Source organism: Phyllostomus discolor, chromosome 7 (assembly GCF_004126475.2).
Source record: "Phyllostomus discolor isolate MPI-MPIP mPhyDis1 chromosome 7, mPhyDis1.pri.v3, whole genome shotgun sequence".
Taxonomy (NCBI): Eukaryota; Metazoa; Chordata; class Mammalia; order Chiroptera; family Phyllostomidae; genus Phyllostomus; species Phyllostomus discolor.
This window is the reverse complement of record NC_040909.2, coordinates 133967135-133994329: the sequence shown is the minus strand read 5'-3', so window position 1 is coordinate 133994329 and position 27195 is coordinate 133967135. Positions and strand designations below refer to the sequence as shown.

The 27195-nt window shown below is 48.7% G+C and overlaps 1 protein-coding gene across 1 annotated transcript in view; it reads left to right on the top strand.

The window, feature by feature from the left end:
• Positions 1 to 27195, top strand: part of LRRC6 (leucine rich repeat containing 6) — a 50284-nt gene that overhangs the window by 9110 nt on the left and 13979 nt on the right. The window contains exons 3-10 of the mRNA XM_028533984.2: positions 1988 to 2065; positions 5307 to 5479; positions 10253 to 10479; positions 11896 to 12087; positions 14705 to 14782; positions 17648 to 17713; positions 21169 to 21238; positions 22092 to 22187. Of these exons, the coding sequence (XP_028389785.1) occupies positions 1988 to 2065; positions 5307 to 5479; positions 10253 to 10479; positions 11896 to 12087; positions 14705 to 14782; positions 17648 to 17713; positions 21169 to 21238; positions 22092 to 22187 (980 nt within the window). The remainder of the gene's footprint in view (positions 1 to 1987; positions 2066 to 5306; positions 5480 to 10252; positions 10480 to 11895; positions 12088 to 14704; positions 14783 to 17647; positions 17714 to 21168; positions 21239 to 22091; positions 22188 to 27195) is intronic.

Below are 27195 nucleotides of genomic sequence, written 5' to 3'. Positions count from 1 at the left end.
GCTCCCATGCCCTCCCTGCTCCCAGGAGGCTCTGTGCGCTGTCACTTAGGAAGCACGTTCTGTCCCGGCCCTTCGGCCCATTGCTCTCCGGTTAATTTAGGACATGCTTCTGGAACAAATCTTAACTTTATTTTTCTACAAGGTGACTCTTGTAGCATTTAGAGGGTTGTATGTGTAACTAGTGTGGGGAAAGAAGAGGTTTTCTACTGCGGGCCGGCAATTTTAACAGCGTTAAAACTTCGGGCGTCTTTGTTCAGGATGCAGACTAGACAGACACTCCCGTCCGCCAACGCCCTGGGCACGCAGGGCTCCCGGAGTCTGCTGCCTGCTGAATGCTCGGACGTTGCCTGGAGAACCTTCGCCGAACGTCAGGATTACTTAGGCTAATCCAACCGCCGAGAGACACTGTAGAATTTTTTTTTCTAAAATTCTCATTGTGAAAAAACTGAGTCGACTGAGACTTAAAGAGGAAAAGTGTTATTATTCTTGGGTCTATGGCAACACATATGATATTTTGCAAATTTTAAATGAAGTGGGATGACAGGGGTGACGACTATGAATAATCCGACTTGATCTTTAGACTGTCCTTGGACAGTGGGCAGGGGAGTCCCCCTGTAAGTGGGGCTGCCCAGGCACGCATGTCCCAGCAGGGTGTGTTCACACTCACGTCGTCGTGAAAGGGCCGCTCTTTCAAGGTGTAGCGTAGGGACTTCCTGCCAAGCTCCCAAGCAGTCACACCTCCTGGCTCTGCTGCTTCACCTGCCACAAACGGGTTAATTCTTCACACCTGAGTATTCTCATGTGTAAGAGGGAGGCAGTAATAGAGTTTCCATCTTACAGGGTTACTATGAGGATTGATGACATAATATATGCAAAATGCTTAGAAAACTACATGGCACACAATAAGCACTCAGCCGTGTTAGCTAGGGTGTTGGCTGTTTTTATTTATTTTTTAATAATATTTTATTTATTTTTAGAGACGGGGGAAGGGAAGGAGAAAGAGAGGGAGAGAAACATCAGTGTGTGGTTGCCTCTTGTGCACCCCCTAATGGGGACCTGGCCCGCAACCCAGCCATGTGCCCTGACTGGGAATTGACCCAGCGACCCTTTGGTTCACAGGCGGGCACTCAATCCACTGAGCCACACCAGTCGTGGTGCTGACTAGTTTAAACATAGCTGTTTTTAAAGGGCCCCATCCTACACTGGTTTCTTGACTGACTTGTGGTGGTGGTTTTGCCTATGTGGGTTTTCATATTTATTAAAAACCGTAACCCTGTATCAGCGTGACTTGGCTTTAAGGAAAGGAAAACTCAGTTCAGCCTGGCTTCCCAGTAAGGAAGTCTGGTATCCTACCCAACGATGAGTCTGGGGATGGGGCGGGCCTCATCTCTGGGTGGCATGATTCCTTCTCTCTGCTCTGGCAGCCGCAGCGGGCTCCGTCCTGGAGCTGGTCCCTCCTGGTGGCAAGAGGACAGGAGTATCAGTAGGGATGATACTACTGATATCAGTGGTATCAGTAGGGCTTCCTTCTCCTTTTATCAGCCAACAGAGAAAGAGAAAGGCAGTCCCCGAGCATGAAACAAATCTTCCTGCTTCCTCTGGTTGGGAGCCCTGGGCATGCCTGACCTCTCATGCATCACGTGTTGCTGGGAGACTGCCACAGGCCTGGTGACTCAAGCCTGAGCCCCTGAGCTGTCATGGGCGAGGGACGTGGGGTTGCCATGCACTGGCCCAGCGTGGTTGAGTGTAACCCCTGGAGGTGGGGCCGGACAGAAACATGAGCAGAACGGGCTCCCATTAGAAAGGATGGAGGAGGCATGATGTGGCATAGGCAACCTACAATGTCCAGGGTGCGGGCATAGCTTTGAAAACCCAAAGTGGTTTCGATAACCGTAATCATTCTTGGATTCTTTTTATCACCCTCACAGTAGATTATGTAAACACGTCTTTTATCTCGAAGGTTAATTACATTATTTGTATGTTTCAGAAAATGTTAGCAGACTGAAGAAACTTGAATATTTGAATTTAGCTTTAAACAACATTGAAAAAATCGAAAATCTGGAAGGTAAGTGTTTTATCTTATTTTGCTAATGAGAACTGAGATTCAAAATTTCATGTCAACAGTATGACTCAAACAATATATTCTTCCATTGTGTGGGTTTTCCGATCAGCTTTCTCAATGGTGTCCTTTGGAGCACAATTATTCTCTTGGAATTGTACCTTCATTGAGGTGTAATCAACCCACAAGGACTGGCACCTGCTTCATGCACAGACTGGGGAGCTCGGACACAGGCACACACTCGGGAAACTGTCACCGTGGTCAAAGGCTGTAGACACACCCGTCACCTTCATTTTCTCGAATCTCCCCTTGGACCAGTTTTAAACATACTTGAGGTGCACCAGATCGATCCTCCATGCCTTTTAACCTGCATTCCTTCCATAAACCTCCTTGTCTTGTTCTACATCCCGGAAGGTTTCCTGTTTTACTCCGCAGGCTTCTAGTTCGTGCTGTCAGTTTTGTCTAAGTGTCTGGGAACACTTGGTGTCTGTTCAGAGTCACACAGGGTTTGTGGGTCCGGCGGCTGGTGTGGGCCGAGCCGTGGTTGGGAGGTTGGGTGTCCGCGCCCAGCCCCTCGCCTGTGGGCTGGGCCGCGCAGGCTCTGTGCAAGCGGGCAGGCAGGGGGGCTGGCCGAGTGCAGGGGCTGAGTGGGGCCGTGCCTGCCTGCCCACTGCACCCCCATCTGCCAAGACCTGAGATTGGGAGGATTTTCCTTGGGTCATGGTGGATTGTAGCCTGTTCACCTCCTAGTGTAGAAACTGATTATTTCAGTGACTATCAAAGTTATGTATCAACACAGACATAAATATTCATCATGCATGTTGAATTTTCACCCTCAAAACCTAGCATGTCATCACCACCGGAGCCCCCAAGCCCACGACGGCGCTGGAGTTGAGAAGGTTCTTCTGTGTTCGCCGGGGAGGCCTTGTTCTCCCTGTCCCAGCTACCACCCTACAGCCCTATTACCCTGTTCTCACGTGAACAAGCGGCATGACAAAGTTTGCTCAGTGTCCATGCTTTGTGGTGGTAAAACGTCAATCCGAGCTGTCGGAGGAACCATGAACTCTCACTCTCAGTTGGCGTGTCGGTGGCTTGCCGTTTTTAAGAAAGTATCTGAAAGGACAGGGAACATCCTATCTTTGCTGTGTTTTGGCCATCTGCCACTAGAGGGCAGCATTGCCACTATTGTCTTGAGTGGTGGGAACCCACGTCCATCAGGGCTTGTTGCCTGGATGCTTCTCCCTGGCGGAGCTCCACCTCCCAGCTCTGATGCGGGTGCTCTGGCTGCAGGGTGGTGTGAGGATGTGGACAGCGGGTGGGCGTCTCATCTGCTGGCAAATACGCACTTTCTGTTTAATGTTGAAGGTGAGAGAGGAGGCAAATGGATACACACACCCAGCCCACCTACTTGAGTAAATCTCAATATAATTTTAAGCATAAGTTATAAATTTTTTTTGCGTAGCTGGATGGCAAAAAAAAAAATAGCTGGTACTCTTTTATTGTCCCTGTTGTGGAGTCACTGGGACAGAAGAAAATACCTTCTTTTTCCATCCTTCCTCCTCATCCACCCTAACCTAGGAGAGGTAACCTAGGAAGTAACCTAGGAGAGGCGGGGCCCCTGCTAATGTGAGCTTCTCTCTTGGGGAGTCAGTGCTGTCGATTTCAATGACCTTCAGACACCCCCCCCCCCCCCAGTCACTGAGCTGGACCGTCATAGTACAGGAGAGAAAGGGTAGACCCAGTTGGAAGAAGGGGTGTCTCACCCTGAAGAGGAGGCTTTCTCCAGCTTGGCTTGTTCAGCGAAAATTGTTCCTTAGGATGGCAAATGTGGTTTAATTTCTCGTGTGCAGGCTGAGTAGAAGAAAAATTAAGAATGCATCACCCTGAAAAAGATGATGAACATTTGGAGGGTCCTTCATCTACCAGCATTCCAGCAAAATCCAAAAATACATGAATCTTCGAACTTGTTGGAGTCGTTCAAATGTCAGGCTGGTCTTATACAAAAGAGAAACATGCTTGAGACGGCTCCCAGAATCTGTCAGAGGGAACTAGGGAATGCCTGGTCACCTGCAGCCCAAGTTGGAGTGCCCCAAATAGATCTTTCCCTTTTCATAAAACTTTTTTCTCCAATGCAAGACAAACATACATAGAGACATAAACTTAATTATATTTATGTACACATATAGTTTCTTTCTTAATGGCGGCTGAGTCCACATTTGTATACTTGTATGACCGAATTACCAGATATATTGGTGTGTTTTAAATAATCCGCATTGCTTGGAGCTTGAAGCATTTTTCATTATGTTTGTTATTATGAACAAAACTCTTCGGAACATCTCGGTACAATTTACCCGTTTTCGGTGGATGTATCCAAATGAAATCCCAGATCCGGGGAAGAACGTTTAAAAGCCCATGTTATGCATTGTCAGATGGAATGCTGAAAAATAGACTTGTCCTACAGGCTGAACAGTATTTTTTAAAAAATGTGTCCCTATTGTTGCTAACTTAATAGAAATAACAATTTTGTTGTCCTTTTTGGTAGATACGGTTGTTTTTGAAGATGTGAAGTTGTGAATTTCCTGCTCCTCTAGCATCTAGAATATATACAGGAGTGTTTATTTGCTCTTGTACATTTTGGGTGTTCCTCTTCTCCATGGTTCAGGATTACTGTAGTAACGCAATGCGCAGTTTGAGAAGTCCGAGTGCGCTCTGTGCTTTGGTTAGGAAACGGCAGTCCTTTATTTTGCCTTCTGACCCCTAAGTCCTGCCCCTAGAGGTGGCCGCTCCCAGCTCCCCTGCTCCTGCTGCGGCTCCGGCTCCCACTCCGTGTGCTCAGACGGGGCTCTGTCTGTGCTTCCTCCACGGGGCCCTCTCCAGGCGCCCTCTGCCGTGCGTGCTCCTGGTGTGGGAGATGCAGGCTCTGTGTTCCCTCACACGGCGTCCAGGGTTCTCGGTCCCCCTCCGCCCACCTGCCAGCATTTTCACATCACACAGCGGGACACCCTAGTGAGACATGGGGCGTGGCCCCACGTACGGTGACTGGCGTTCTGCGTTCACACTTCGCTGGGGGAGAGACGGCTCCCGTCTTCGCCCTCCTGAGCCCGCACAGCGAGGATGTGACGGGGGACAGGGTCTGGTTTGCAGTGCGAGTAGTCAGCGAGCTTAAAATATGGAGACTCTCACCTCTGTGCCGTTGCACACGTCATTACCAGTGTGATTTTCCCTCTGTTTTCATTTCTCTCGACAGGCTGCGAGGGGCTGGCCAAACTTGACCTGACCGTGAACTTCATTGGCGAGCTGAGCAGCGTGAATAGCCTGCAGCACAACATCCACCTGAGGGAGCTCTTCCTCATGGGGAACCCGTGCGCCGACTTCGAGGGCTACAGGCAGTTCGTGGTGGCGGCTCTGCAGCAGCTGAAGGTGCGCTCCCTCCGGGCGTGCAGGCACCGTGGGGAAGGCGCAGGCTGGCCACTGCGGTTGTCCCGAGTTATTCACAGCGTCGTCAGGGAGGGTGCTGCTTCAGAGAGGGAAATATTCCCGGGGATTTAAAAAAAACCAATTCTTTGGCTGAGCCTTTAAAATGGTTTTCATTGCTTTCATAAACCCCTGGAAAAGTAAAGTGTGTACTTTTCTCCCTCATTCAGAATATATATATATGGAGCTTAATTGAACTTTTTTGGATAAATTCAAATAGTTGTTACAAAGAGCATTCATCACCACTAATAAATAGCTTGGGGTTTTTGAGGTGGCTGCAGTTACAAATTCGTTTGGCCTTCCTAGTCTTTTGCTCTTCTCTTCTGATAAGTTTTCTAATTATTGTTTTATTATTGCTTTCTGCTAACTTGTTCTCCGTGTCAGCTGTTCCCAAACTTGGGTAGGTACTGGAACACTTGGATGGTGTTTGCCAAGCCCCGCCCCCAGAGCTTCCTACGCAGTGCGTCTGATACGACACCCAAGACTCGCATTTCTTTTTTTTTTAAATTTTTTTGTCGCTCAATTACAGTTGTCTTCATCTCTCCCCCAGCACTCCCCCCCCCACCCCCCCCAGCCAAACCCGCCTCGCATTTCCCACGGCTCCCAGGCGATGCAGGCCGGTCCCGCAGCCTCATCCGAGAACCAGCACTCCGTGTGTTCATCTCCCGCGCCGTCTCTCCCCTTGTCTGATATTTTTAGAATGGGAGGGAAAAGCATACGATTTTCAGAGAAGTCACACACCTGAGCACGTTAAAGAAGTAATGCTGATCTCCACGCAATTCCAAGAGTTCCCGGCCCGTGTGGGGCCCCCGCGCCCCCGCACAGACAGAAGGCCCAGGGGCGTGGCTGTCCGATGGGCGTTCCCTTCCGTTCTCGGAGGGCACGTGTGTTCAGACTGCCGAGTTCCGCGCAGCTGAGATTTCTGGGTTAATGGGACACATTTCATCTCACGTAGGATTTCTTTGAGAGAACGAGTGACTCAGGTAATGGAACCCAGAATGTAGGTTCAGAGTAAATGAGAAACTGGCTCAAACAGAATCCGGGTTGACCCTCTTTGTACAAGGACTTCCTAGAAGAGGAACTGGCGGGGGTGGTGGGGACCAGAGCATCATTGCAGGCACGGGCCTGCATCCTGGTGCGGTGAGCCTTTCCCTGGGACGATGCCGCCCGCCCCAGCCGGCCCTGCTGAGCCCTCGTCGGAGCTGCCGTGGTCCCGCTAGGATTCTGTGAGCGCCACAGACAGGCGCCTGGACCCAGGCCAGGATGCTCCGCGTGCTTTGTGCACAGCCTCCTTGGCCCTCCTGGACCCCAGCAGGGTGATGAGCAGCGCACTCGGAGATGGGGGATGGCAGGGCTCGGAGAGCTGGTGGCTCTCGTTCAAGCTGATGCACTGGCAGGTGGCTCAGGTGGGATTCGAACCTCGAAGGCCACTGTCCGCACTGTGTCTGTTCTCACTGCTCTCCTCTGCTTGATGCACAGACTTAGGAGCAAGTCATCCTTCCTTCTCGCAGAGCCTGCTCCGACCCCGCCGTCACGCTGGGCAGCAGCCTCCCCTTGATAAGCAGCACTCATAAATGTGCTCACGGGTGTTTGAAAGCAGGCCGATAAGCTTTAGAACCTTAATCACCACTCACTCCACGGAAAGCTGTGATCTGCTCGGAAGGAATTGTGCTGACAGAGGTATTGCTTTCCCGGGGCCGCCGGAACCAAGTCCCCCAGACTGGGTGGCTCAAACACCAGATCTACTGTCTCCTAGTTGTGGAGGCTAGGAGTTCAAGATTAAGGCGTCAGCAGGGCTGGTCCCCCTCGAGGGCTGTGGAGGAGAATCTGCCCCCTGCCCCTCTCCTAGCTGCTCGTGGTGGCGGGCAGTCTTGGGCATTCCTTAGCCCGTAGAAGCATCCCTTCCGGCTCCGCCCCCCCATCTTCACGTGGCATCCCCCTGGGCCTCTGTCTCTGCACGTGGCACTCTTGTTATAGGGACACTGGTCGCATGGGGTCAGCGGCCCACCCTCCTCCAGGGTGGTCACCTTCACTAACGTGTCTGCAGTGACTATTTCCAGATAAGGTCCCAGTCCGAGGTACTGGGGGTAGGGCTCCCACTGTTTTTGGGGGAGACACAACTTAAGTCCTAACAACGAGGTAGTTCCTTAGACGGACACCAGGAAGAGCTGTGAGGAGATTCAGCCCTTCCCAAGTGCCCTCTTCGAGTGGCCGCGCCAGTCCGGGTAGCCAGGGGACACGGTAACACGGAGAGTGAACTTGGGCGACAGGCGAGCAGGCAGGGCCTGACTCTCGTCCCCACCAGCTGTGAGCGACACTCCTCCTTTCCCTACTCTGGAGTAGGACAATAACTCTTCCTCTGAAAGGGTTCCGTGAGGTTTTCAGTAAGTCTTAGTTTCCTTTTCTCTTTGCCACAGCTTATGTTCAATGGTTATCCATAAGCGTGGACACTCGACCTCCGTGTTTCAAGAACCCTCAATAAAGACCAAGAAATGCGTATTATGATGCGCCACTTCAAACTTCATCTCTCAGTTCATGAGGCTGTCTACACTCAACATGTGATTTTGGCTTGAAAGAAACTCAGCCAGTTTCAAAGGCCACCGAACGGAAGTTGTTAAACATTTAGGCTGAGACCCAGTGGGAAGACCCCTGGGACGGGGGCTGGCAGATGTGTGCACGGCCCCAGATTTGTTACCGGTTTCCAATGTGAGCTTTTCTGGGTCCCGTCTGTGTGGTGGCGGGGATTCATTTATCATGATCTTTTAGAAATGGGAGGTCTACATTAAATCAGGATTTACTTAACCTGAAGCAGGAGGGAAAATACACACACACACAATAATATACACGCACACATTTTTTTAAGTACATACATCCGTAAATCCTTGTGTCCCAGATACAAGTAAGAAAATAGTACTTTGCTTCCCAATATTTGTCAAAATTCCAATGGAAGAAATTGTATATATTCAGAATTTTTCAAAACATTTAGATCTTGCCCTGGCTGGCATAGCTCAGTGGATTGAGCACGGGCTGCGAACCAAAGTGTCGCAGGTTCGATTCCCAGTCAGGGCACATGCCTGGGTTGCGGGCTGTGACCCCCAGCAACCGCACATTGATGTTTCTCTCTCTCTCTCTTTCTCCCTCCCTTCCCTCTCTAAAAATAAATAAATAAATTCTTTAAAAGAATTTAGATCTTAACTCTAGATTGAGTTAGGTTAATTTAAAAAGGGGCGGGGGGCTAAGTACTTGGACCACAGTTACTTATCCCCTGAAGGAGTAGGCAGTTGTAAGTCGGATCTTTCCCTGGAGGGTGCGGAAGGAACGGCTTTAGGAAGCCCGCCGCTCTGCAGACAACGCACGGTGTCTCGCCAGGTCTCCACAATGAAGCTCAACTTCAGGAATGTGTGTCGGAAGTCAATATTAAGGGAAAGCTGGAAGCTAGAACGTAACACAGGGCATGTAACTGATCACGCTTTCCTATTTTGCTTTGGCCACTGGGAAGCTCAGAGCCAAATGTGCACCCCACTTATACCAGCCCCATAGGTCCTGTGACCAAAGGCATAGTTGAAATTATTTTCTCCAAGTCTCCATATGGTAATTCTGATGTACAATTTTTTAAATTTATGAGTTTTCACCCCGTGTGTGCTTTCTTCCTTTTGTATTCGTTTCCTGTTGCTGGGGTAAAGAGTTACCACAAACGCGGTGGCTTCAGACAACGCAGACTGATCCTCTGGCAGTTGTAGATCTCAGAAGTCTGCAGCGGCGGTGTCGGCAGGGCTGCGTTCCTCTGCAGGCTGCAGGGGGCGTCTGTTTCCCGGCGTGTTTCAGCTCCTGCAGCGTTGAGATCGTGGGCCCTTCCTTCTTCAAAGCCAGCAGCGAGGCATCTCCAGGCCTCCCCCTAACTCTGACCCCGACTCTTCTGCCTTCTTCTTTCCCTTCAAGGACCCCTGGGATTACACCGGGCCCACTCATCGACCATCTGCACCATCTCCCCGTCTCAAAACCCCTAATTTAATCACACCTGCAAAGTCCCCTTTGCTGTTAGACAAGTTAGAACTTGTCTATTCTGGGGAGGAGGGGGCGTTTTCCGGCCCACCACACCTTCCTAAACACCTCCCCTCTTTCTGTGGAATGAAGCTGGGTAAATGAGTAGATGTCTTTAAACGGGTAGTTTTGAAGCTGTAGGTTCTGGGTTGGTGTTTCCTTTGACTATTCCAACTTGGAAAATCACTGTAAAAATACCAGCGTCAACAGGAACCATAACCATTAATAGCACAGTCACTCGGTGTCTCTTGGAGGAGGTAGGCCATGAGGTCCTATGTATCAGAGCTCAATTTTGTGTGATGTATGTACCATACAAGGCCCTCTCTTGCAGAGGGCATTTGGGGAGGGTCATTATTGCACTTTGGAGCTGTGGTTTGACTCGGGGCATCGAGATCCTTGATACAGCGAGTAGTTGCAGAATGAATATCCTTGCATTTGGAGAGCTTGTCATTGATCACCAGTTTCCACAGAAGACCTGCTTCTCGGAGACCGTCTATAATCCGTGTCGATGGCGTGAAACAAACATTGAGTTGGCCCAAGGTGTCTGCTGTTTCCCATATCACCATGGTGCATTATTTATTACTTCTAAGTTTAAATATTCCAATCAGTGTCCCCTGGGGGCCAATCCAAACTGCAGCTCTTGAATAATTGCTCTGTATTGGTGGTTCTTTATTCCAGTGGTTGGACGGCAAAGAAATAGAACGTTCTGAAAGGATTCAGGCGTTACAGAACTTTCCAGAAGTCGAACGACAAATCAGAGAGCAGGAGAAAGCGTACTGCCTCAGACGGGCCAAAGACAAGGAAGAGGCTCAGAGGAGGCTCCGAGAAGAGCAGGAGAGCGAAGAGGAGGAAGGTCGCCTGGGCTTTGACGGGTGCTGGGACGCGGCAGACACCGGTGCTACTCTGTATGTAAATCAGTAGTTTGCTTTCACGCTAACTTCTGTTAACAGCAACCAGCCACATTCTTTTTCCCCCCCGAGGTGTTCACAGCGTTGCTTGCATTCCAGACGCTGAATGTGAAGAATGTATCATTATGTGAACTTGGGGGGAGGCTGTGAGCATCCCATTGTTTGTGACGATCTCATGAGGCTGTCTTCCCTGCGAAAATAGAGCCTTTCCAAACTAACAATTTAGATTTGCATCTGAACTTATCCCCAGGCAGAATCTGTCTGAAAGATGCACAGTACAGATAAATTAACAGGTGTATTAGGCTTTGATTTGTAGAGTAGGGATATTTTAGATAAGTCACATGCAAATCACATTATTATAAATTGCTTACTTTTGATTGCATCATAAAATATTCTATTTTGTGAATTACATAATGAATACATTTTAATGTGATTAATAAGCCTTTAATTAGTCTTTTGTACAAACATGAATTATTTGTTCTTGTTCAAGTGAATTGCAACTATAGTCAGTTGATTTGATTCTATACTGTAAAAGCTCTAAACATTTTGGTAACAGAATCTCTTAAACTTGAGAAAATAATGATTATAAAATTTTCAGACATACATAAATGTTAAAAAATTAGGCAGCTATAATTCCACCATCCAGACTTAATAAATGTCAATCGCTTGCATGTTTGCTTTGATTTCTCTCTCTTTTTAGGAGATTTTACTTATTTATTTATTTGTAGTGAGAGGGAGAAAGAGAGAGAGAGAAACATCAATGTGTGGTTGCCTCTCGCATGCCCCCCTACTGGAGACCTGGCCCACAACCTGGGCATGTGCCCCGACTGGGAATCGAACCAGCGACCCTTTGGTTCGCAAGCTCATACTCATTCCACTGAGCCACACCAGCCAGGGCTGATCTCTTTTAAAATAAGACCTAAAATATCACTGACAGAGCAGAATCCCCTTGAGGGTTCCTCTTGCACCCCGTCCCTCTTGTGGTCCGCAGTGGCGTCTGCCCCTGCAGTTAGTGCACATTCGAGTGTGCCTCTCCCACCCCTATTTTCATATGTTTACCAGGTAATTATGTCTCCTTACACAAGTATAGTTTGGTGTGTGTGTTTTTTGCATGAGTGACTATCTTTCTATGGATCTGATTTTCATTCCACATTGCATTTTTGGGATTTACGCGTATGAAGACACGTGGAACTCGTTCCTTCCCTCCAACTGGGGAATACCACTCTGCTGGGTGAATAAAGCACAATGCATCGCACAGGTGACAGGGAAAACACCCAATGGCTAGTGATTCACTGGCCCTGACACTCAGAGGGTGCACCGGCTCAGACGTGCGCGGCCGGCCCCGCCCCGCTACCGTGTGAGGTAGCTCACACGGCTACCTCACATGCGGGATGTCTTCTGGTTCCTTCCTAGCCCGACCTCTGCAGAGAGCAAAGACCATCTCCAGGCAGCAGAAACACCAGGTGGGGACCCACACAAAAAGAAGCCAGGCAGTGGTGAAGATGACTTGGAGTTCTGGAGCAGACCCTCTCTGTTTACTCCCGAGGCCAGACTGGAAACCCTCAGGCATATGGAGAAACAACGAAGAGACCAAGAAAAATTAAGGTATTCCATTTTCTCCCTGTCGTTGAGAGTGAGCTGACAGTCTTTTAGGGGCTGCGTTCTCATGGGGGCACGTCATTGGTGCTCATGCATGACCTGTGTTCAGCCTTTGTTAGCCGTCCCACGTAAGCTTGGCTTTTTTTTTTTAGTTCAATTTTTTGTTGAACGGTATGCACGAACACGTATTCATATCAAACGACCTTCTTTCAAATGCCTTGAATTAATGGCATTTTAGGTAGGGTGTTGTTCGTGCGCCTCTGGTTTTGTGACCACATTAAACATGCGGAGCAAGAGCAGGGCTGCCCAGCTATCACGGGACTAAAGACCAGGCCACTTTGTGGGATGGATGAGTTCCGTTTAATCTGCAAAATCAATAATTAGAAATTAGTTTCATTAGGTGCTATATGTTTTCCCAATACAACTCTCCTGGACATGGAATGGTATGCTTTCACTTTCAAATTACTTAGATGTAATCCGTTAGCAGCTGGAATGCTTGAGCTGTTATTTGCCGAGCAGCTTTTTTAAAGATAGGCGCTGCATCATCCCCCTCCACGTCGCCGCCTAAGTCTGCCGCGTAAAATGGATCCCTTGCGGGAATGCTTAACCCCCATGAGCTCAGGAACGCGATCGATTGGCTCTGAAATACAGTGAGAAACCAGAAGGGTGGCAAAGCAGTTAGCCATCTCCGCTGCTTTCGTAACATCTTCTCCATTAATGAGATAGACAGGGACGTGCCAAAATGAGAGTCGGATTTTGTCAAAAACACTTGTTTATAAAGTGTGGTGGTAAGTGTCCTGAGAGGCCAGTCGGTGCTCCGGGAAGAGCACCGAGTCACGTGGGAGGGTGTGGGTCCACGTGGCCATGCTGCTGCTTATTACGCACACGGTGTGGCTTTGGCTCCGACTGGGCGGCTCCCCCTCTGTTTCCCCACCCGTCACACAGGGACCCACACCCCCGCCTTACCTGCCCCCTGCGTTGTCCAGAGAGTCAGAGGGGCCAAGGAGCGAAGAAGTGCTTTGCCGGCTCAAAGACCCTTTGAAATGGAGATTCCACATGTTCATTGAATAAGTGCTGTATCTCTGATGTGTATGCATATACAGACATAATACGATATATATAAATTATATTTGATTGAGGCTGAGATTTGGAGAGATTTTTCTTCCTCCGACAGCCTGAGAAAAGCAGGGCCAACGGGAGTAAGAGCCCCGCCGCCCTGTGCTGGGCGCAGTGGTCCGCCCACACCCCTGGGTGCCTGAGCCGGCCATGCTTCGTGGGTGTGCCTTCATCGTCCCGGCTCCCGGAGCACAGTGTGGTTCCTGGGAACACCACTGATTGGACCTGGGGCCCCATTGAAGAGGCAGACAACTTTGACTAGATCTATGTTTTCCAATGAAGTTCACTGACATAAAACCAGTACTGAAAGAACAATGGCGAAGCCAGCCAGTGATATCATAGGAGCTGTGCATGCTGCCAGCCGGGGCCTGGGGATGCCGGGGAAACACTTCGTCCGGTGTGTGATTGTCTAACCGCTGTGCCGTCCCCTCGAATCTAATGCAAAATAACGCCGAATACAAACCATGGTTGAAAGATAGCATTTAAAAAAGAAAAATAGAAATCCAAGGCAAAGAACTGCCTACAGTGCTGTTATCCAACTAAAGTTGCCCATCTGATCTTCTAGGTGCACACCTAGTTTAGTTTTCATGTATTTTTAGTGATGTTTTCGGTACACAGAGCTCACATCGCCCCGTTTTTCACGTTATCCGCGAATCCTCTCCTCTCTGCTGCCTTTCCTCGCCCCCTGTCCTTACCCCCTTCAACACCGTGAGGGTCACGGCCTCAGCTCAGTCCCACCAGAACCTCCTCCACCCTCTGCAATTGTATGAATTATGTCTGCAAACGTGGGGTTTGGAGTCTTAGTTTAAAAAATGAAAGTGGACTTTCGTCTGATACATTCGTTCTCACTAAAGACATCATTCACACCTCCCTGGCGCTCTTTAGATCAGTAGGTAAAGAGTGAGCACGTTTCTGACTGCGACACAACACCCCCCTCTTGGCAGGAGGAGCCCACCGCTGGCTGAGCTGCTCCTCCGCTGGCTGGTGGGCATCCGGGCCCCGCCCGGGCTTGGCCACTGCGGCCCGTGCTGTGTGCTCAGACCTCCCTTTACCCGGGCCCTCCTGGACGGGTGTTTTCATTGCTATGAAATGGATGCTACTTGGCGTTTTAAAAACTGCAATTTTAACTAAAGCGAGAAGCTGCATGCACAAATGGAGAATTGACAGTGATCTGGGTAAGTCATGCATAAAATAGGCTTATTTAAATATTAATGGGTATTTCATGAAAAGAGCTCCCCCCCGCCCTCCCACCCATTAAATCGTCTGGCAAATTGTCTCGGCCCCGTTTTTGCTCCACAGACACAGATACAGCTACACAGGCGTCCGGCTCGATGGTCCATTTCCAGCACAGAGCGGGCTCCCTAACAGTAAATTGTTGACGTGTTCGAAAATACCTGATTAATCTTTCCTGAACCGTTTCTCAAGAAATATCAGTTACCTTTGTATTCTCCTTGTTTGCTTTCCCCTCTTCCCTCCGCCCCTTGTTCCCACCCACCCCAACCTTAAGTGAAAAGAAGAAGAAGGTGAAAGCACCCAGGACTTTGATCACGGAGGATGGCAGAGCCCTGAACGTCAACGAGCCCAAGTACGTGAGGCCAGGGACACTGCGGGCGGGCGCTGACTGTGTGGGACCGGTCGTTACCAGGGCAGGTGTGCCTGTGGAGAGCATGTCTGACCTCCCGACCTCCCCCGCAAGCTCCATGCTTAGTAAGAAGGACATTTGTGCACGTCCGAAAGCGAAAGCGTTCATTATGTTTTCGAGTGCATAATGTCGTACTTTGTTTTCTTGGCGCCCAGAAAATGATCTTGACATATAGAAGTCCTTGTTATTCACACATGCCCTGAAACTCTGGACCATCTACAGTTTCATGCCCGAGAATTGCCAGTACATTACTGCTGTGTGTATTAATATTTTTTTCAGAATGTAGCAAATGTCCACATTTTTAAAAAGATTTTATTTATTTATTTTTAGAGAGGGAAGGGAGGGGGAGAGAGAGAGAGAGAGAAACATCAATGTGTGGTTGCTGGGGGTCATGGCCTGCAACCCAGGTATGTACCCTGACTGGGAATCGAACCTGCGACACTTTGGTTCACAGCCCCGCGCTCAATCCACTGAGCTACGCCAGCCAGGGCTTGACTTCATACCCTGGAACACATCCTCAAAGCATCCGAGAGCTAAGGAAAAAAGAAATCAATATAAATATCTCCATGAAGTTAATGAGAAAGGAGCAAATACTCAAACTGGGAATTCTCGAGTATGATAATACATGATCTACCCTATCTGGCTATCTTAAAATTCAAAACTAGAAAGCCAGCTATAAAGGCCTTTTACAGCCAAAATACAGACCAAAAAGCCTGTGGCCTGAATCTCGTTCACCTCATTTTATTACTCAAAACCTGTGTGCGTTCGTCGTTGGTTTGCTAGCCGTCACCACGGTGGAGGTACCCTCCCGAACCATCGCCAGGTGTTACTCATTTCCTCTTTATGGCAATCCCGCCTGATAGGTTGTGTTTCTGTTTCACAGACCCAAAACCGAGGCTGGGAGGGGTGGAGTGACTCGCCCAAGATCACACAGCTGATAGGTGGTGTGTCTGACTTGGTCACATTAGCCCAGTGGTAGTGATGTCCACAGTCAAGGTTATGACCTCCCCCTCCCCCTCCCCCCCAGCCCACACACACACCTTCTTTGTCCAGCAGGCATGCGTGCGGCACAAGCCGTGATGCTGGGCACTGGCGACACAGCAGTGCATGTGACCGGTTTCTTCCTTCATGGAGATTAAAAATCAACTCTGGCAGGGCCTAGGAGACCCCCCAGCGCTCTCTGTGCCCCTAGTGAGACCACCGTTTCTCCCACCACACTGACCACTTTACCGGTCCCTAAAACTCATGCTGTTCAGGAGGATTCTGTGAGCTCTGATTACCTATCACCTCTACCACCTACGTCTGTCACTCTGTGGTTATCCTTCCCAGCCCTCCTGGGTCATCTGTCATCATCCAGAATCTTATTCCCACATGACTCTGTACACCTTCTAATCCAGTTCATTCTGTTTCCCCTCCAAGACCCGCCCCCCACCCCGATCCACTGTGCCCTCTGGAGCTTATGCATTGTCAACAGAACCTGGACAATTACAATAGCGTGTTAAGCAGTTTCTGTGGTTCCTCTCTTGGCCTCCTATAATCCCTTCCACCCAGCTGAGTAAAGAAGGAGGAAGGGAGGGAAGGACACACACCAGCTTTCTTTAGGAAAATTCCTGGAAAGTGCCATGTAACACTTCCCTTCACAGAACTAAATCGTATGACCTCATCTAGCTGCAAGGGAGGCTGGAAAATGGAGTCTTTATTCTGCAGAGCTGTGTTCCTAGTTAAAAACCAGGGGTCCTGTTCCTAGTGAGGGAAGGGGAGCAGATAGTGGGGAATGATGGGAATCTCTGCCGTAGAAAACCTCTCCGAAATGACCTTTCAAGTGACGTATGAAGGGAGAGTTGATGTTGCCTGGCTGGAAAATCGGGGAGTAGCAATGGAGGCAAGGGGCCAGCATGGAAAACAGCTCCTGAGTTGAGATAAAAAACGCATAGGTCATTTGAGCCACTGAAGTCCCGCACAGCTGGACTGTTGAAATCAAGGACAGTGACAGCCACAAGCAGACATCCTGCTGAAAGTCAGAATATATTTAGCTTATATTCTTCCATATTGTTTGGTTATATGTTTCACAGAATAAGGTGATCAGTGAAGTGCTCAAAATAAAATTGACCAAGTCATTCTGAAATAGTCACTCTGAACAGCGTGGCAGTTACCCCCAGGACTCAGCCTCAGGGTAGAGCCGAAAGACTTAGGGCTTTAAAGTCCCGCCTGTCCAGGCTCCCGAGGCCTCTTCTGCAGCCACAATAGCTTCTCTGAGCCTCTGTCTCGTCATCTGCAAGATGCAGATGATGAGCCATGGGCAATGTGTCAGCATCTCTCAAGGTGATGAAAGGCCAACGATGAAAGGAGAAGAGAAAAGATGGTGAGGAAAAAGGAGCCGAAGCTGTAGAAAACTTAATGAACAGAATACTGGACGAGGGGAGAAAAGTACAGCTTTTTGTTCTCCATAGTATTTGCAGTGTTTTAGTTCGCTCCTCGCAACTCCAACCACACAGAAGAGAAAACTTTAACCACCAGATGTCCCTCTCTCTGCACCAATGCTATTTTTCTGTATGCAATTTACCTTAAGATTCTCACATTTAAACAGTGTAAACAAATAGCCTGTGAATATATTACAGATTTCTGCTGAAATTTTTCAATTACACAGACATTCTATTATTCAACTGCCAAAATGTTTGTCACTGGAAATTGTTATATCATTACTATGAAATTTACTTTTGATAGTGGGATGAGGCTGTGTTGTAAAGTATTGCTAAAGACGTCATCTTTTTCTTTTTTGTCTTTTTCCTGAAATGGGTGATGCCTTAGACTTGATTTCTCTTTGAAAGATGATGAAAAACATAACCAGATCATCCTGGACCTGGCTGTGTACAGGTAAAGACATTTTACTGTGCGTTTATTTGTTGGTATTTCTGCCTGTTTTCATTCTCAGTTGCAGTCTTGTGAGTCGTGAGACATTTTGAAATGAAACTCGGTTTGATACAAGACAGCACCTACCACCCTCCCAGCACCTCTTCCTCCTCCCCTCCCCCTCCCCTGTGCTTTCTGACTTCTACCTGCAAGCTATCAGTTCACTTCTATTTTTAAAAATTTTGGTCAAGGCAAGAACTTTGTTTTGTTTGTTTGTCCCTCCCTCCTTATATCCCCAGCACCTAAAACAGTTCCTGGCACCTGGTAGGAACTCAGTAAGTACAGGGATGGATGGGTGGATGGATGGACGGATGAATGGATACTGATGGTAGGAACCAGTGAGCATTTACATGCATGAATCATGATAAAGGTTTTTCTCTCTTTTTTTTTAAGATTTTATTTATTTATTTTTAGAGAGGGAAAGGAGAGAGAGAGAGAAGCATCAATGTGCGGTTGCTGGGGGCTGTGGCCTACAACCCAGGCATGTGCCCTGACTGGGAATTGAACTTGCAATGCTTTGGTACTCAGCCCACGCTCAATCCACTGAGCTATGCCAGCCAGGGCCAGGTTTTTCTCTTTTTAAGGACTGTTTTACATGCTCTATTTTATTTAATCTCTTGTAACCCAGCGGAGTAGGAGGGGTTATTATCCTGGAATTATCCAGGAAGGGAAAAGTTTTCAGAGAGCGAGTCTTGTCAAAGTAGAGAGAGTAATTGGAGAGGCCAGAACATGAACCCCCAGGCTTAGTTCTGACTTTGTTTTTTTTTTTTAAACTGTGGTAAAACACATAAATTAAAATTTATCAATTCAACCGGTTCAAGTGGGTACCTCAGTGAAATTTAATACATTTGCACACTGTGCAACCATTACCCCCATCTCCTTGTAGGAGGTTTTCAGTGCCCGGAAACGAGGCCCCGAACCCATGAAGCAGTCCCTCCTCGATTCCCGTTCCCTGACGACCCCTGATCTGCTTTCCATCTCCATAGATTTGCCTCCTCCAGATACTCCATATGTATCACACATATGACGTGTGATACATTGAACCACATGTGACCTTTGTGTTTGGCTTCTTTCACACAGCGGGATGTCTTTAGGCTTCATTCATATTGGAGCATCTGTCAGAACTCCCTCCCTTTTCATGGCCGACTAATATTCCACTGTGCAGATGTACTGCATTCGGCCACCCACTCGCCCATTGATGGGCATTCGGGTTGTTTCTGCCCTTGGCTGTTGTGAATAGGGGCCACCTCTCGGTGTGGCCCCTTCCTCTGCACCCAGCTGCCTCTCCCATGTGCCCGTGAGTCTTTCCACCTGCCCCCTACCCCTGTGTGGCCCGGGCACCCGACATGCCTTGAAGGAGCTCCCGGCTCTTCCCCGCTGGCTCCCCGCCCACAGTTCCTCCAGCTCCCCAAGCTGCCCCCTCGCTGTTTCTCCAGTTAAACATTCTCTGGTACATCTTTTTTGGGCCTTTCCACTTTTAGGCCTTATTCCTGGAGTTTGATGAGTGTGCAGTCTTTCCTCTTGTTAGCTCTGCTGACTGCATCACCTTCAATCTTCAAAGGAAAACTTTCCTCATCCCCGTGTGCGTGCATTTCCAAAGGGCAGGGATATGTCTCCTGTCCAGGGGGTCAAATCCTTCCGTTCCCACGATGCTGTTGAAACCAATGACACTAAAAATCCCTTGTTATCTTCATCAGCATGCGGCCGCACTCATGAGGTCCACACATTCATGTATCCTTCCTGCCTTTATTCAACGGATACCGAGAGGACACCTACTATGTGCCGGGCACTGGGAGACTGTAGCCGGCCGGTTCTAAATGCAGTTACCACTCTCCTGTAGCTTGAGGCCTGGCGGGGCAGACAGACAGTCGGCAGGCAGGCCAACAGTAGGTCCTTGCAAAGGGAGAAGAGCGCCCTGCGGGAGAGGCACAGAGACCGGGGACAGGGAAGGACGATGGTGTGTGGAGTTTGGTGGCTGGGGGCGTGGTCAGGGAAAGTCAGCACCGTGGGCCCTGAAGAGGTGAGGAGGAGGGAGCAGCGGCGAGGTCTTCGCGGTACCAGCAGGAGGTCGTTTTCAGGCAGAGGAAGGCAGCACCTGCAGAGATGTCGCTGTGGGTGGGGACAGGTGAGCACCTCGGGAGGCCCCGAGCATGGAAAAGAACATGCCATCCCTTCGTGTGGTAGATATTACACGTGACATTTTAGGAGACCTTGGCCGTACTCCTTGTTATCATAAACTTTAAAAAGACTTTGTTTATTTATTTTTAGAGGGAAAGGGAGGGAGAAGGAGACACGTCGATGTGAGACAGAAATACCTACTGGTTGCCTCTCACACAACACACCCTGCCTGGGAACCGAATCTGCAGCCCAGGCCCCTGCCCTGGCCAGGAATCGAGCCTGCAGCCCTTTGCTTTGTGAGACGATGCCCAACCAACTGAGACACACCAGTCAGGGCTAATATCATACTTTTTATTAAATAAAATTGAATGATGCTTTATAAACACTAACTATGTACTAGGGACCATGCATGTGTCTTCATAGCAATTTAGGGGAATAGGCACTATTCATATGCCCATTTCACAGATGAGGAAACTGAGGCTTAGAGCAGTAAAGGAATGTAGTCCAAGGTAATAAAGCAGGAAGGTGCGGAGTCCTCGTCGCAGGACTGTGTGACTAAAGCCCGTGCCCGTAACCCCAGGGTCACCTACCTGCTGGGATGTTTCTGATTTTTGAATCATCACTGCATTTTCTAATGTTGGCAATCGCTATTTTAAAATGTGTAAAGATGGTTATTTGGCTAAAGGAGGGAGGTGAGATCTACATGTTTCATTTGTTCAGGAGGTGGAGGAGGGTAATTGCCACCTGGTCCTGGGGACACGGCCACAGTGGGGTGCTCTGCTCGCTCAGCAGGCTGTGCCTTCCCAGGGAGAGGCAGAGCCAGTGGGCCAGGGCGTGGTATCAGGGCAGCAGCAGGGGGTAGAGAGCTGCTGAAGAAGCAGGAGCTGGGGGTGGGCTCCCCCAGGTGGGCCCCCCCACCCCCCAGAAGAGTTCAGTCAGCAGTCCTGGCTGTTCAGGTCGGTCTGAGGGGCTGAAAATAAAATATTCATGAAGAACGTGGCACACTGTGTTTTTTTTTTTTGCAAACCTCTGGTGTTTCAGGCCTCCGCTGTTTTGGGGTGAGGGGCACTCAAAGCCACGTGTGCCGCTGGGTCTAAAAATGAAATCGCTGACGTGTTGAATTTCCTTTGGTCTGAGCATTTAACTTAAGGCTCATTTCTTAAGACCTGTTTAGCGTGGAAAACTCTGTGCATTTACAACGGTAGGCCCCATACGTGTGAGTAATTTGTAAATTAATTTGCACACTTGATGGTTTCAGAAAGTCACAGGGTTTCTTATGTTTAATATGTTGGGTTTTCAAGGTACATGGACACCTCTCTAATCGACGTCGATGTGCAGCCGACGTACGTGCGGGTAATGGTCAAGGGAAAGGTAGGTGTGAGCTGCCCTGTCTCGACTTCCAAAGCCACGCCGTGGACGACGCTAGGCTGCCCAAGCATTGTTTGAAGTGATATTAAAATAGAGAAGGGGGAGCCCCATCAGAGAGCCGTCTTTTAGGCACGTGGTTTTATGCCTCAGGAGCAGTGCTCAGCGGGCAGGGCTGCTGACCACTGTGCCGCTTGATAAAATTAATATTTTTAACCCGTGTCTGTTGCGTTGGTACTTTTTCCGAAGCAATTATGGATGCTGTAGCCTGTGCTTGAAATTATGTCTAAATGATATCCCAATTGTATTTATTTTACCGTATTTTTTCTCACTACCATTTTAGTCCCCCGGTACCCCCACCCCACCCATGACAATCACCACACTGTCGCCCGTGTCTAGGAGTTTTTTCTCTTTTTTGCTCAATCCCCCCACCTCTATCCTCTTTTAAATTGAAATTGTCAGTGCTTTCATTCATAGCAACTGTAATTTCACCGTTTTTAAAATAGTAGCTTTTGCTAATTCTAAGCATTCATGTGAGGTAGCTTGGAGACTTTGGAATGGAAATATGTTGATGTTTTGTGACGGTGACATTTACCCACAAACCCTTTGTCAGCCATGTGGACATAAACAGACCATTGTTTATGATCGATGATTGTTCTTTAGACTATTCATTAAAACAAGTAAAACAGTTCATGCATATCAAGCGTAGCCCATATATTATTTTTTTCCCAGTAAGTCTAAGCACATTTTAGGAAATGGAGTGACGACTCCTAAATCGGTAATGAAAACATCTCTTGAAGTAACTCCCCTCTCACGTAAGCTGTGCCTGCTCGCCGTGACACGCCCCCTTCCTCCGCAGCCCTTCCAGCTGGCCCTCCCGGCCGAGGTCAGCCCGGACAGCAGCTCTGCGAAGAGGTCTCAGACCACGGGGCACCTGGTGGTCTGCATGCCCAAGGTAGGTGATGCCGTCTGGGTCCATTCCCAGTCTGGTCTGGTGGGTGCCTGCAGGCACTTGACCTGTCAGAGTGAACTGTGTGACTTCTGATCCAAGTTCTGTGCTGGTCGAGAAAGCCAGAAAGTCTGCTCGTGCACCAGCTTAGGCAGGAGAACAAGGGCCTGTGAGAGCGGAGAGCCAAGGCAAGGACATGGCTGGGGACCAAGGGAACTGGTCCTGCCGGGGGGTGGGGTGGGGGGGGGAGTTCCTGCCTCTGCAGCCTGCGTCCCTCTGCAGACCGTGGTGCGGGTGGGAGTTGGCTTATGCAAACCACGTGATTCTTCCAGCGTGTCTGTTACATGGGGATCGGCACTGTCCTCGCCTGTAACAGTGAGAGATGTAGTCAGCCTTGCCTAGCGAAGAACGTGTTTGATTTCCAAATATTGAGCTTAACAATTTTTTGTGACTTTGGGCAAATCATGAACCATTCTAGGCTTCTCTGCCCTAATTAACACTGAAGAGAGATAACACACATAAAATACATGGTCCAGTGAGAGTACTCCACAAATATTGCTAGTATTATTTTCCATATTTTTATGATATAGACAAGGTATTATTTTAGCTAAAATTCTCTACTGTCTATTTTTTGAGGGAGGGGTCATGTAGATATACCTTTGATACGAATCACGTAAAGAGACAAAGAGATCTTTCCAATCGCCGTGGAATGAAAGTTCCTCTGGACTGATTAAGCCATTTGAGCTGAAAAGTGCAAGTCTCTAGCTGCACCCCGGACACTTCAACCGATCTCTGGCCAAAGAGATGGTAGCATTTTGTTTAGTTTCTGTTATTTTATATTTGGTTCCTATTATCTCGTGGCAGGAGCGAGGGGTGGGGTCAGCCTTGTCCAGGTCGCTCAGGTTTCACGGGAGAAGCATAGATAAGCCGGTTAACATGGGGCTCTGCTTCTGAAGAAGAGGCGAAGGGGTCAGGCGTGTCCGCCGCAAACACTGTAAACTCGATTAACCCATCAGGTTTCGGTGATGATTTAATAACCCTTCGTTTTCCCATAGCCAGTTTTGCCACAGATTGATTATGGATGATCATTTATGCATTTTTACCCTGAGGCAATAAAATAGCAAATATAATTTGTTGTCAAGCAAGAAAATAAACACAACCCTAAGAACCGCATTGTCCTTGGCGACTGCCACACATCAAGGAAATGTCTGCTAATTAGAGCGCCCTATAGGGACATCGGAGAGAGAACTTAATTACCGCCACCCTCGGATGCAGACATTTGTATGATCCTAAGATCAGCAAGCAGGGTTGGGTTTTTTTTTTTTTTTTTGGAAACTTTCCTTCTAACTGAGAAGCCAGTGCCTAAACGGTAGCTGCTGCCTCCTAGAAGGAAACCAAGCCCCATTCGTGCTCCTCCTGCAGGCGCCGGCAGCTGACTGGACGGCTCTGCCGTCCCTGCTTATCCATCTTTTAGACAAACACGGCTTTCTAGTTCCCTTTCCCTTTTTGTTTTTATACCTGCAAACTTTTCACGTTCGATACACCTGAGAAGTACAAAAATTATGCATCCAATGACATATGTTTCCAGTTGCGGCTCTCATTTTATGTCCCTTAGAAATTTTTTTTTTTCATAGTCTTTTCTCTGTCGCTGCCACATGCGCTCTCACGTTTATCTACGGTTACCTTACGTATGGTTTCAGCTCCCATTTTTAGTGGGAATGTTCCCCCATCGGGTTTTCCTGGAGTTTAGGCGTGGCCTCCCGCGTGTTTTCTCAAGCGTGAGGTCAGACTGAGCGCTGTGTCCGCAAGCAACCCTACCACCCGCAGCCGGGGCCTGCTGGGCACCTGATCTCATCGCAGGCCGCGCTAACCAGATTTCACTGCCATGTTGCCTCCACCGAAACGCTGGCATCGAGTCATTCAATTAAACTCCCATCTCGGTTCTCAACTGACACGGTACAGGAGCACTCCGGGAATACGCCGTGTGATTTCCTTCGGGTGTTCTTGCAGAATAATTAACTGAGATGAAGGAAGTTGCCATGTGAACGGAACAGCAAAACGTATTTACAGCTTTCAGCTGGCGAACATACTGCTCGCTTCTGCTTGCACTCAGCACAGGGGTGAAGGTCACATCCCAAGGTCAATGTTACAGGCCGCGATTCTAAAAAACACGGCCTCAGACTCTCTTCCCCTTATCAGTTGGACATCTGTACTTTCTGCTCCGATGTACTGGTCATGTGGCCATGATGAGTTCACTTTCAGTCTCTGATTGCTCGTTTCGAGTGGGTCTGTAGGGAGGCCTGCTAGCCTGTTCTGTCCCATGCATACTTCTACTCTTTTTAGTACATTGCTTCTCATTCGTAAAACTTGCAGAAGCATCAAAAGTTACTTTCCACATACTTCAAGCATCATCCCTTCCCTTGCTTGGCCTCCCTCCCGGCTCTGCGAACAAACTGCCTGTGACCTACCCAGACTCCGCGGGTGTGTGTCGGGTCCCGTTCCCACTTGCCTGGGAGAGACCACTGCCCCCCTCCGGCAGCCCCCCGTCCTCTCTACTGCCTCCCTGGATTCCCCCTGTCGGCGTCTTACAGTAGGAAAACACGCGGACTCGTCTGCCTCCCTAAAAACAGAACAAAAGGGAAACACCCGCCTCTGTTTACTGCCCTGATCTGCTTTACGGCAAAAGGCTCGACACAGACGTTCATGTTTGCTCGCGAGTGCTGTCTCGCACCCGGGCCTCTGAAGGTCGGCGAGTCTAGCCCTGAGTTCTGAGACCCCCTCTTCTTCTCTGTTTATTCCCATTCCCTGCAGGACCTCTTCCAGTCTGATGACTTCACATAACACCTCCAGATCTCCATCATCTGCTGATTGCCAGCTAGGTGATTAGGAACAGCAAACGCAATGAGGAGAATGTAGGGAGCTAGAGTATGTGTTTTTAAAACAGCTTAGCAATAGCAATACCTGTTAAGAGAGCGAGCAATTTCTGTCCCCCGGTCCAGGAGAAGTGGCGGAGAGGGTGAGCTGGGTTTCCCGTGAGTGCCCAGAGATGAGAACAGGGCGGCTTCGGAGGCTGCCGCGGCGGGGTCTTTATAAACCTCCCCCACTTTGCCGTGTGACTCTGGAGGATCTCGACCTGAGAGAGAGGTGAACGAGAAGCCAGCCGCTTCTCAGGTCTTGCGGCCCGTCTGAATGGCTTTCTAAAGGGCCCCCAAGCTGGACCTTGACCTTGAATGAAGGCAGTCTTCGATGAATACCACCCACACGTGCCTCACAAGTAAACATTACCATGGACTCAAATAATACACAGATAGACAGACAGACAGATAGATAGGTAGGTAGTTATATTTTAGAGAGTACACAGCACACAAAGTTAAGCGAGGCACCCACAGAGACACGAGTGGGGCCCGTGGAAACCCAGCCAGTGTTTTGGAGTCTGGTCATACCAGGTGGCTCTCTTCCCCCTGAGAGTTCCGTGATTGTTGCAGATACTAAGTTGTGAGACAGAGACTGTAAAACAGTTTCAGTGTGAGGTGTCCCAGGAGTGGAACCTAGCGGAGGGCTGTGAGTACAGCAGGTTACTTGGCAAGGAAGGAGTGTGGGTCAGGGAGCAGGGGCGGGAAGGCAACGGAGAGACAGGGTGCTGGTAAGCCGGCGTCCCCGGGGTGGGGTGCTCTGGGGCCCAGTGCAAATACCTGTCTCAGGGCAGCTCCGCGTATGGGCTGATGGGGGTGGGGTGGTGGCGCCCCAGCCCCTGAGACTCTTCAGGTGCCAGCTGCTCCCCTATGGGGGGACCCCAGGGGTGGGGTTGGTGTAAACGCCCCAGCATTTCTGAACTGTTGCTGACACAGACCAAGCAAGGTAATCATGCGAATGGAAGATATTTTCGGCTGAGACTATCTCTAGCAAGATTGTGCAAAAGGATATTTCCTTTTCTTTTAAACATCATTATCATCCTCGATGTTTGTCCTAGCTTCACAAAATATTTTCAGTTTTAGGCTGTGCTGTGTAGATGATCCGCAACGGAGACGTGTCGAGTAGGATTGTGCTTCACAAGTATAAAAGCGTCTTGAAGGAGCCATTGTTGGTTACATTTGTTCTTCTTTTATTTCAGAGCCTTGTAACTGTCAATACTGGTTCCCCATATTAATATCAGTAATTGCACCTTTTAAAAATTTCCTCCGACAACTCGGGTAACTTTGGAACCAAAGCTTTTTATGCTGCTTCTTTTTTTTTTTATCAGTTTTCAAAATTTAAATTTTTCTTTGCTTCCAAGTATATATTTCTTTGAGATAGAATGCACTTCAGAAATGTTTGACTTCAATAGGTATTTTATCTGTTTGGAGATTTTATGTAGAAATGGAGTTTAATAAAAATGTTTTATTGCATCTAAAGTTTTATATGAATAATCCTCCTCTATGGGAATCAGAACTTTGTATACTCCAATGTTCAGTGCCAGAATTATGGACAGTTAACCAATCGATCTAAACACCAGGGATATGTAAGAAGACGTACAACTCACAAGCGACCCAGTTGCTCTGAAGCCGACATGAAGGTTGTTAGAGAGCAGCCGTCTGTTCCACACCCGGGGCTGGGCCTCACTGCCGAGGACGGGGCACCCAGCAACTGACTGCACCCCCGGCCCCCCAGATCGGGGCACTGGCTTATACAGCAAGGCAGCCTGGTGTCTCGTGGACCTAATTTGGGAAACTACTTATGAAGAAAATAATGTGGAGACACGTTTAGAAAGGACATCGTAGTGGAGGTGTTAGGTGTAGGCACTTAAGCAAACTGACGATGTGCCCGTAAATGAATTACATGGACGCTGTTAATATCAGATTAGGGAAGTAAGGTGCTGGAACTCGGAAACAGAGAGCTTTCTGCAACCTTGTGAAAAACTGTAGACAATTTATGAATTCCTAATCCATTTAAATATTTATTCAATGCATCAAAGATTTATTAAGAACTCAGCACAAGTAAGGCACTGTGAGAATTCCTGGGGAAGAGAAAAATAAAC